The sequence below is a fragment of the Schistocerca cancellata genome, chromosome 7, assembly GCF_023864275.1.
Source record: "Schistocerca cancellata isolate TAMUIC-IGC-003103 chromosome 7, iqSchCanc2.1, whole genome shotgun sequence".
NCBI classification, from domain to species: Eukaryota; Metazoa; Arthropoda; class Insecta; order Orthoptera; family Acrididae; genus Schistocerca; species Schistocerca cancellata.
The window spans coordinates 61172670-61184874 of NC_064632.1; the positions used below are offsets into that span (position 1 = coordinate 61172670).

The window sequence follows — 12205 nt, forward strand, 5'->3', positions numbered from 1 at the left end:
CCCGAAACGACTACATGTACAAAGCCATTGAGCCACCTGAGAGAGTGAGTGTATTGTAACCACAGGGGGTGCCCTCAGTACTGCAATTAGCACATGCCACTCAGCTATCACATCCCAGTGCCATCATATGGAAATATCTAGTCAACAACACAATGGGATAAGAAGAGGCAATATGAGCACTCCTCACTTGAGTATGTACCACTGTGTGTTGTTAAGTTGCCATATATCTATACCACCTATTATTTGTTTGATTTTTTGACTTATTGAATACTATACTGACTCTTCCTGCTCATATATTTGTTGGTAGTTGGCTATGGACTCAAACTGTGTGTAGTGCAGCATCCCACTTATCATGAAAAGTGAGCGTGACTAGAGACAATGTGTTTCCTTGTCTGTGGCAACTATACGTATTTGTACCATTGATGAGGCCAAGCCACAACAATTTACATCTAAAGAAAGCAAAATATTCATATTTTTATTAACTATCCTAAATTACATACCATGTCATCTGGAGAAAATATTCCACCCTCCTTCATGAACAGAAGAATGGGTCTCACACTGGGCATAAGAGCCCTGAGTACATCAAGATTCTGGTCACAAAGCAGTCGAGTGAAATCATACTTCAGTAGCCCACAATTTTCAACTCCAAGAACCACTGCTACCTGTAACATTGAAAGTTTTAGTCACATACAATGTAAAAATATAAAACTGTTTAAAGCTATTCGCAGAAAACATCACTGTTTGCCACATAATCAAATAAAATATAGATCATAACAGTAAAAGCCAGAAGCACTCAGAAAATTGTCAGCATGCTTTGTATTTTGCCAACTTTTGTAAACAAACAATGGACAGACACAAGTATAAAATTAATGTCATTACTGTAGAATGTTAACTGTCATTTGTGTTAGAGTAATCAGAAGAATACTCATTGCAGTTTACATGGAATATTTAGCCGATGATTACTTCGCACTTGTGGATCTAAAACAGACTTTTAATAATGCAGGATGGTATAAAATGTCTTCCGTTCTTAGGCAGTGTAGTATCAGCTACATAAAAAGAAGGGTAATCCATTTTCTTTTGTGCAAAGCTGACCAGAGTAGACAGTGCTGGAAAAATGACACAAGGTGCCAAACTCAGGAGTCAGAGTGTCTCATTGTCATTGCTGATATTTTACTTGCTCACTGAAAAGTCAATGAGGGAAGCAAAGGACTATCTCAATGTGGAATTCATTGGTGAACAAAGAGAAAATCAACATGGTATGGTCTGCTTATGATATAGCAGTAGTTGTCAAAAGTGAACAGGAATTGATATGATTGTTTAATGAAATTCAACATGTATTAGTTGATGGCTATAAAACCACATAAACATACAGAAAGCTATGGTAATGAGGCACACAGCAGGTGGACATGCTGAACGCCACTATTAAGCTCTGACAACTGACTCTTAAAGAGAAGGGCAAATTTTGCTATCTTGGAAAAAGAATAGATAACGAAGGGAAATGCAAGAAATACTTTATCAAGGATCACAAATGACAAGGGTTTGGACATCTAATTTGACATAACAACTTCATAAAAATCATTTTAGACGGAAAAATCCTGTTGGGCACATATTAAAATACGAGTCATTGCTGAAAACTATAGCTGAAGGGTTCGTGGTGAGAAAGAATCATAAGAGCAGGCCTAGACATGATTAGATAAGGCAGATCTTTGATTATGTGAAAGGCTAAAGTTATGCTGAAATGACGAGAGTGGTTGGCCAGCAACACGAATGGAGAAATGCACCAAACTTGCCTTTGTACTGATGAGTGAAACAATACATCATCATCTAAGTAAGCTAGTTTTAAACTGATAACTGCTCTCAAATAAAAACAACACAAGTCTGTCATTTACTAGGTTTTTAAGTTGCTGGCATTGCACATTTTGTTACCCCATTCCTTGTAGAAGTCTGTGTTCAGTGTTCAGTTAACTCTCTTCCGTTCCTCTGCATATCTCTGCATGAGCTACAGAAAATTTGAATAGGACACAAAAATAATAGGACAAGAATGATATCAACAACTAAATACTAGTAACATATGTTGGAAAGTCTGTGAAATTTGAAATGTAAGAGGGAACAATTGACAAGTTGGAGGTAAAAGAAAAACACAGTAAATACTGGAGCACAACAGTGACTAAAATGGAAGGAAACAAAAGAAGGGCTGCAAATGATGGTAGGAAAAAAAAGCATAACCCTTTCATTAGTTTCAATCTGTCTTCACCTATTTCTGGAGTTGCAGCCTGCTCTCTCTTCCACTTCTAACATCTTGCCTTTTCAAATCTTGCATGTTTTTAACATTCTTGATGTTGTTTCATATTTTATTATGTATCTCTCATTACCTGGGATCCTGAGTGACTTTCTTACTTAGTCCCTGAACAGTGTTAGTTCTTCAATTTTTTAATCTTTCTCACTAGGTGAAAGAACTTTTGCTTCCAAACCCAGTAGATGCCACTTGGTAAGGTGAGTGTTTTAATACACCTTCAATTGTAACACCACTGCTAAAGAAGGGGCAGTAATTTGACTGCATCATTAGAGGCTGAATACAAGCTTGGATAGAGAAAAAAACACACAAAACTTGCTATGAGCTTGTTAAAGGTGCCTCTCTAGCATTTATCTCTAATGACTCTGGGAAAGTATTGACAATCTAAATCTCCATTGTCAGTTGAAAATTTTAACGCCACTCCCCCTTCTCCTACTTAATTAAAGTCCAATGTTTTAATAACAGTTCCACCTACTTCAGTCATTAATTGTCAAAATTTTATTAAATTCTAGACAGGTTTCTTCTGCTCACAGTAAATAATATTAATAACTACCTGGTAACTATACTACATCCAAACAGAACATAATTTTCTCACCTTGTGCAGGCCTGAAGCAAGTGAACACCTTACAGGAGGATGTGGGTCAAATACTAGGTCCCTTACAATGCCCAGTAATACATCCCTACGATCCTCGGAGAGCAGAAACTGTGATACAGCTGGCAGACTTGCAGCAGCAAGGCTACGAACTTGTTGAGTCCAGCGTACCATGTTCTCATCATTCATCATCTGAAAATAAGATAGCAGTTACACAATGTCTGTCAATATGAAAGGAAAAGAATGATTAAATCGGGAACAGTATACAGTTTTATGTTAGTAGCAAAAGCTGCAAGACTACTTATTTAAATGAATTTTTGTACACAAGATCATTTACAACTATATTTTCTTTTAATGTATAAAATACCTAAAAAAAGTGACTCTTCAGCTAACAGGTTTTTACCAAATCTTCTATAAGTCTATTCTCATGAAATACATATCTCTTGGTTGAGTACCTAAATCTAATACTTTCAATCAATCAATCACCAGGAAGCTAATGTGAAACCTTCCTTATGTCTACAACCATTAGAAAATGTTGCATCCTGTAAACTGGTCCCATTGTTCAAGAGAGAGTTTAAAAAAAAAAAATACCGAGCAAGGTGGTGCAGCAGTGGATAGCACACTGGACTCACATTTGGCAGGACGACAGTTCAATCCCGTGTCCAGCTGTCCTGATTTAGGTTTTCCGTGATTTCCCTAAATCGCTACAGGCAAATGCCAGGATGGTTCCTCTGAAAGGGCATGGGCGACTTCCTCCACCATCCTTCATTAATCTGATGAACCGATGACCTCGCTGTTTGGTCCCTTCCCCCAAACAAGCCAGCCCAACCCCTTAAAAAATGAAACACTGGAAGTGTCATGTGCCTGCCATTCACCTAAGGAATCAGCAATCCCCCAGACACTTAAGCATCACGGGTTTGCACACATACAAGGCATTGCCTCCCTGAACTGTGTCAGTCACAACACGAAAGACAGACAGCAGAACAAGTGCCATCAGAGGTCCTCTGTGCCAGTTACCTCTCTCCTCCAATGTGTCAAATGTGTGGAACTGGATTGGCACAAACTCCTCTGCACCCTGGCTCTATAGGATGGTGCAAGCCAACATGTTAGCAGTTTGCTCAACCAGAGCTCTGGGACAATTAATGTGCTGGCTCTTAGCAGGCCATCAGTAAGAGACCGGTTGTCAGCCACCACAGTGGAACCTACGACTTTCCAGCGATATCCCGAGAAGCACTGTCAGCCAACTAAGCCAAACACTCAACCTCCATTTTTAGAGATTATCAGAGGTATAGTTTTCACACCTCACTACATTTATTCACTGTGTGTTCCAGGTACATGCCTGTTAGAATCTGAGAAGAGGTTTCCTTTCTCTCTACTGTGGTCATGATGAACCCATGTTTTTGTGTACCTGTGTCGTATTGTTTCTTATCAAGCATTGCTCCATAGGAGATATATCAGGAAGTTTGTGTAATTTTCTGATACATTATGAATATGTATGAACCACTTTAATATATGCTGATGACATCGTATTTCTGCCAGAGACAGCAAAGGACTTGGAAGAGCAGTTGAACAGAATGGACTGGGTCTCAAAAAGAGGCTACAAGAATTGCTATTTATGCAGCAAAATAACTGATAATGGCTAAGTAGATAGGATATACACTGAAGAGCCAAAGAAACTGGTACACCTGCCTAATATCGTGTAGGGCCAGCATGCAGCAGTGCCACAACACAATATGGCATGGACTCAACTAATGTCTGAAGTAGTGCTGGAGGGAATTGACACCATGAATCCTGCAGGGCTGTCCATAAATCCATGAGCGTGCGAGGGGCTGGAGATCTCTTCTGAATAGCATGTTGCAAGGCATCCCACATAAGCTCAATAATGTTCATGAGTGGGGAGTTTGGTGACCAGCGGAAGTGTTGAAACTCAGAAGAGTGTTCCTGGAGTCACTCTGTAGCAATTCTGGACATGTGGGGTGTCACATTGTCCTGCTGGAATTGCCCAAGTCCATTGGAATGCATGATGGACATGAATGATGTATGTTATCAGACAGGATGCTTACATATGTGTCACCTGTTAAGAGTCGTATGTAGATGTATCAGGGGTTGCATATCACTCCAACTGCACATGCCCCACACCATTACAGAGCCTCCATCAGCTTGAACAGTCCTATGCTTACATGCAGAGTCCATGAATTCATGAGGTTGTTTCCATACCCACACACGACCATCAGTTCGATACAATTTGAATGAGACTCTTCTGACCAGGCAACATGTTTCCAGTCATCAACAGTCCAATGTTAGTGTTGATGGGCCCTGGTGAAGCATAAAGCTTTGTGTCATCCCGTGATTAAGGGTACACAACTGGGCCTTTGGCTCCGAAAGCCCTTATCGATGATGTTTCGTTGAATGGTTCACATGCTGACTCTTGTTGATGGCCCAGCATTGAAATCTGCAGCAGTCTGTGGAAGGGTTGCATTTCTGTCATGCTGAATGATTCTCTTCAGTCATTGCTCCCATTGTTGCAGGATCTGTCCCCTGTAGAACAATTGCCCAAGGGAAAGAAGTAAACAAAGAAGATGTACGGCACAATAACAGGAGAAAGGAAGAACCAGCAGGACAACAAACACTACACTGGACAAAACAAGACAAGAAAACCACAGAGAGATGCAAGAAACCGGGAGAGGAGATTAAAAACAAAAAGTAAATTACCATGGCTGGATGACCATAAGAATAAAAAAGGAGAAGCCATCCAATCTGCAATACATTAAAACCTCCACCCTAAAAGCCCTAGGGTGGAGGACACACAGGGACAAAGGACATGTGCTAAAACTCAGATCAAATGTTAAAACGCACCCTCACGAATAAAACGTAAAACTAAAGCTGCTGTTGAGGCATTGTCGCCCAACACTGAAGGTAGGGTGCTGGGAAAGCTAACAGTCTGCCGCAGAGCAGCTAAAAGTGGACAGTCCAGCAAGAGGTGGAGACTGTCATTTGGGAGCCACAATGGCACTGAGGTTGGTCCTCGCAATTGAGGAGGTAACCATATGTGAGCCACATATGGTCAATGCAGAGTCGACAAAGGACAACTGATTCCCTGCGAGAAGCCCGCAGGGAAGACTTCCACACATTCTTAGTCTCCTTAATGACACGCCGTTTGTTGTGCAAATTGTTATGCCACTCCGTCTCCCAAAGTCAAAAAACCTTGCGGCGCAAGACAGAACGCAAGTCAGTTTCAGAAATGCCCATCTCCAGGAGCGGTTTCCGCCTAGCCTGTTTGGCCAGCCTGTCAGCAAATTCGTTGCCTGGGATTCCGACGTGTCCTGGGGTCCACACAAACACAACTGAACGATTGGACCATTCCAGGGCAGAGATGGATTCCTGGATGTTCGCTACCAAAGGATGCCAAGGGTAGCACTGATCGATAGCTTGTAAGCTGCTCAGGGAGTCACAACAGAGAAGAAACGACTCACCAGAACAGGAATGGATATACTTAAGTGCATGAGATATGGCCACAAGTTCTGCAGTGCCAGCGGACAAGGAATGCTGTTGAATATGGCCTCTGTGGACATAGATGAAGCCAACATTACCATCAGCCATCAAGCCGTTGGTGTAAACAACTTCAGAGCCCTGGAACACACCAAGAATCGAGAGGAAGTGACAGCAGAGAGCGGCAGGGTTAACGGAGTCCTTAGGGCCATACAAAAGGTCCAGACAAAGCTTCAGCCGAGGTGTACACCATGGAGACGTATGTGAATGGACCTCAAGTAGATGTGGTAAAGGGAAGGACTCCAGTTCAGAGAGAAGGGATTGCAAGCGAACCACAATCATGAGCCCTGACCTGGGCCGTCGATGCGGGAGATGAACTGCCGTGGGTGGGAAAATGAAATGGTAATTCAGATGCTCAGGAGAACTATGAATGTGTGCAACATAACTGACGAGCAGTTGTGCACATCGGATCCACAATGGAGGGACTCAGGCCTCCACCAGGACACTGGTCACCGGACTCGTTCTAAAAGCTCCCGTCGCTAGATGAACACCACAGTGGTGCACTGGGTCAAGGAAACGCAATGCTGTGTGCACAGTCGAACCGTAAACCAGACTCCCATTCTCAAGGCGGGGTCTCAGGGACCTGCTCCTGATTTTTATCCAAAACTTCCTGTCGCTCCGTACTTTCTGTGTCCAAGTTGGTGCCTCCCACTCCCCCCGTATTCGGAGGAATGACATTCCGAAGGGTTCCGTATGGAGTGTACATCTATTTTTAGTGGCCATCAATGGCCTAGCAGCAGCTGTAGGGCTGTCGGTCTCCCTCCTCTGTATGCGGATGACTTCTGCATTTCGTATTGCACCTCCAGTACTGGTGTCACTGAGCAGCGCCTACAGGGAGCCATTCACAAGATGCAGTCATGGCCTCTAGCCCACAGCTTCTAGTTTTCAGCCACAAAGTTGTGTGTCATGCGTTTCTGTCGGCATCCTACCGTTCATCTGGAACCTGAACATTATCTTAATGACAATCCACTCACTGTAGTGGAGACATATCGATTCTTAGGACTGGTTTTGCACAATTGACTTGGCTACCTCACTTTCATCAGCTTAAGTGGGAGTGCTCTGTAGAGTTTCAGCAGCATAGAGCAATCTGCACCCCAGTTGGTGTTGCTCAGGCAGCGGAGAGCATTGAGGTGCTGCCAGCATTCCTGCTTAAGCTGACGAAGGTGAGGTAGCCAAGTCAATCGGGCATCAAAAACCAGTCCTAAGAATCGATACGTCTCCACTACAGTGAGTGGATCATCATTAAGATAAAGTTCAGGTTCCAGATGAGTGGTACGATGCCAAGAGAAATGCATGACACACGACTTCGTAGCTGAAAACTAGAAGCCGTGGGCTAGAGCCCATGACTGTGCCTTGTGGATGGCTCCATGTAGGTGCTGCTCAGCAACACCATTACTAGTGGAGCAGTATGAAATGCAGAAGTCATCTGCATGCAGAGGAGGGGAGACCAGCGGTCCTAAAGCTGCTGCTAGGCCATTGATGGCAACTAAAAATAGAGATACACTCAATACGGAATACTGCGGAACACCATTCTCCTGAATACGGGGGGAACTATGGGACGCACCAATTTGGACACGAAAAGTATGCAGGGACAGGAAGTTTTGGTTAAATTTGGGAGTGGGCCTCGGAGACCCCACTCATACAATGTGGAAAGGATATGATGTCGCCAGGTCGTGTCGTAAGCTTTAAGTAAGTCAAAAAAAAATGGCAACCAGATGTTGGCGTCTGGAAATGGCATCTGGAAAAGGCCATTCGGATGGCACACTACGAGGGACACAAGATTAACAGTGGTAGAGCGACCCTGGCGGAAGCCACCCTGACATGGAGCCAATAGGCCACATGACTACAGGACCCAACCCAACCGTCGACACACCATACATTCCAGCAGCTTACAGAGAACGTTGGTGAGGCTGATGGGCTGATAGCTATCCACAGCAAGCAGATTTTTACCTGGTTTAGCACCAGAATGATGGTGCTCTCCTGCCAATGCGATGAAAAGATGCCATCGCACCAGATCCGGTTGAAGATGATGAGATGATGCTTGTAGTCAGATGAGCGATGTTTAATCACATCTGACTGTGAATCTGATCCGGCCCAGGAGCTGTGTTGGGGCAATGTGAAAGGGCACTGAGAAGCTCCCACTCTGTAAATGGGGTGTTATAGGGTTCACTGTGGCGTGTAGTGATCGAGAGGACATCCCCTTTCCATCCATTGTTTGAGGGTGCAAAAGGCTGGAGGGTAGTTCTCCAATGCAGACGCTCGAGCATAGTGCTCAGCAAAGTGCTCGGCAAATGTATTTGCATCAGTAGAGAGCACGCCACTGATACTAACGCCAGGGTCACCTGTTGGGTTCTGGTACCCAAAAAGACGTCTGACCTTCATCCAGACTCGGAAAGGTAACATATGGCACCCAATGGTCGACACTTACCTCTCCCAACACCCCTGTTTCCGTCATTTTATAAGAAGGCAAACGCGGGCACGGAGCCGCTTAAAGACTATTAGGTGCTCTAGGGAAGGGTGCCACTTATGTCGCTGTAGAGCTCACCCACGCTCTTTAATTGCCTCAGCGACTTCTGGCGACCACCAAGGGGATTGTCTTTCGCTGAGGAGTTACTGATGTGCTCAATATACCACATGCCACATTGCATCACTATGTAGCTCCTCTTCAAACAAAGTGGACACAGCAGTACCAATGGACATAAACTGTATTTCTACAGTGACTGTTTCCCTGAACAAATTGTTTATTGACTTGTGTGTGTTTAAAAAACCACTAAAAATGCAAGTGGCCATAGGAGCTGCAATGACTTAAGTAAACGCACAAATGTACATGGGCTTGGGCTGGGCTCCCCTCCCCTCACAGGTTTCTCAGAAGTTGCTTAGGTGTAATAAACAGCAGATTCCGATCTTAGGCCACCACTCAGCTCCTGTCTCTAACAAATCTGTTGTTCTCCCTCTCACCTTCCTTGTTGTTAATCATTCCTACATGGCAAACCTGTTCCTGTATGGCAGACCTGTTCGGATTAGACGCCCCTGGGCTCGGCTGCGCTACCAGTTTTCAGGCCCACATTACCATGAAAGAGTCCACTCACCCTCTTTTTCTTTTTTTTCCCACACGCAACATGTGCCCATTAGATTGCACAGCTCTGCGAAGGCCAAATTTAGACCATTTGACATTACTCAACGTCATTTGGCCTATTTGTTCCATTCCAGTGGATGAGCTACACCACTGGTTACTGTTAAGAAGTCAATGGGTAAGTTTCACCTCTTTTGCGTCTGTGGCGACGTCAGTGTCACGATTAATGCACAGTCTATGATAGATACATACCCTTTGCCCCATCCTGATGAGTTGCTCACAAAACTGTCAGGCGACCACTACTTTCTCCAGATTGATTTCTCAGAAGTGTATTTGTAGCTCCCCTTGGACAAGGCCATTAGGCACCTTCTCGTTGTCAGTACACCTTTCAGCCTACACCAACATCAACACTTGCCTTTTGGCGTTGCTAGTGTGCTCACAATTTTTCACTATTTTTTAGAACAGCTGACAGGCTCTGTACCCTGATGGATCAATTACCTCAACGATATCATTGCTTTAGGTTCTTCCACTGAATACCACCTTAGCAATCTCCAATCGTTGTTTTCTGTTTTTCAGTCTATGCGTCTCAAGTGGAATCTTGCCGAATCTCAATTTTTTCAGGCGACAATAGAGTTCCTAGGTTTTGAGGTTTCTCGAACAGGGGTTAAGCCATTGCATCACCTTACTGACACAATTGCTGCTTTTTCATGGCCAACCTCCATTAAGGAAGTGCACGAGTTTCTAGGTAAGTTGCGTATTACCATAAGTTTTTACTGGACACATCCATTGCTGTACAGCCACTGCATGTGCTTTTGCATAAAAATGTGCTTTTCTTCTGGAAACCTGCTTGTGACAGCATCTGCTGTGCTTAAATGTAAGCTTCAATCTGCCCCCACATCTGGTCGCTTTTCAGCCAGGTCAGCAGCTCGTGCTGACTACAGATGCCTCTCAGCACACGGTCTTGGTGTGTTGTTGGTGCACAAATGTGGGGACAGGTCTGAACGGCCCACTGCTTACACTTCTACATTTTTAACTTCTGCTAAGCAGTGGTATTCTCAGATTGAAAAAATGGCTTTAGCGAGTGTGTTCATCCTCAAGAAATTTCACATCTTCTTGTATGTTCTACGTTCCATTTAATAACGGATCACAAGCCACTGGTTGCTGTTTTTAACCCTTTGGCTTCTGTGCCAGACAAGGCAGTGCATCATTTGCAGTGATGGACTCTCTTCCTCTCCCAATGTCTTTATCAGATCCATTACTGGCCGACAGCACAACATGTAAACACTGATGCCTTACCTCACCTTCCAATCGGGCCAGATCCAGTGTTCGATGAGGACAAGTTGCTTTTTTTGTCATCAGCCATCACCACAGATCCTGTACTTAGTCAGGTCCTCTCTTTTGTGCAGCACAGTTGGCCGGAGGAACCCCCGGGGCCATGTCTCAGATCCTTTGAGTAATTACTTCTTCCTCCAGCACCGCTTTTGTGTGTTTGATGGAGTTCTTTTGTTAGCTATAGAGGATGCTGCTCCCAGGATTGTGATTCCCACTTTGTTAGACTGTAATGTAATGTGTCTTCTGCATCTGTCATTGGGGGATCTCTGGCACCAAAGCTTTGGCCCACCAGCACATGTATTGGCTAAGCATAGATGGGGACATTATGCCTCTTATTGCCACTTGCACTCACTGTACTCAGCAACAGATGGCCCTGCAGGTGTCTTTTTTTCCCCCAAGTCGATGCTGCAGCACCCGTGGGAACATCTACATATCGATTTTGCTGGGACCTTCCTAAATCAATACTGGCTCATTGTTGTGGACATATATTCCAAGCTTCCCTATGTGGTGCATTGTAAGTCCACATCCATAGTAACCAAAATTTCAGCCTTATCTAAGATTTTTGCAATTAAGGTATTTCCGCATACTGTGGTTACCAATAGTGTCCACAACTTCAGCCCTATCTAAGATTTTTGCAATTGAGGGACATCCGTATACCATGGTTACCGATAATGGCCCCCAGTTTGTTTCTCAACAATTTCCACCTTTTTGTCAGGCTGGTGGTGTTCACCATCTCACAGCTCCCGCATTTCATCCTCAATCTAATGGTGAGGCTGAACCCATGGTTCGGAGATTTAAATATCTGACAGATCCTCTGAAGCTCCTTTAGACTGTATTTTGAGTTTATACCATTTCACTCTGGTGTGGGACAAGAGCCTGACAGCTGCTACATGGACGCCAACCAAGGACACTCCTTCACCTGCTGTATCTGACATCGCATCCACTAGTGTCACCAGCTTTGCAACCGTTCTGGCGCTGGTCCGCCTGTTTGGGCTCGTGGTTTCTGCCACTGGCTGAGCTGCATTCCTGCTTCACTTAGCACTGCTGAGGCCAGCATCTGTGCATCATTCACACTCCTGACGGACAGACGTCCCATCACTTCCACCAGCTGCAGCCATGCACAGCGGGGTCTGTTCCGGAGGGCCCACTGCCTCCCCCCACCCCTACTGCTGCTGATGCCTGTTTCTCTGTTGCAGATGGTCCAATTCGTGCCGCAGAGGGGGTCACTGCATGGCACATAACTGACTGGGGTTCCTGCCTCTGACCCCACTCCGCAACTGCCATCACCAGTGCAGCCCCTACTGCATCTGATGCTGCAGCAGCCGCCGTCACTGCTGGGTCCTCTACAGCCATCGTCTCCGACACC

The 12205-nt window shown here is 44.6% G+C and overlaps 1 protein-coding gene across 3 annotated transcripts in view; it reads right to left on the reverse strand.

The window, feature by feature from the left end:
- Window positions 1–12205, reverse strand: part of LOC126092135 (uncharacterized) — a 255965-nt gene that overhangs the window by 140610 nt on the left and 103150 nt on the right. For all 3 annotated transcript variants that reach the window (XM_049907592.1, XM_049907593.1, XM_049907595.1), the window contains exons 8-9: window positions 2889–3077; window positions 501–662 (exon numbers count right to left, since the gene is read on the reverse strand). In XM_049907592.1, the coding sequence (XP_049763549.1) occupies window positions 501–662; window positions 2889–3077 (351 nt within the window). The remainder of the gene's footprint in view (window positions 1–500; window positions 663–2888; window positions 3078–12205) is intronic.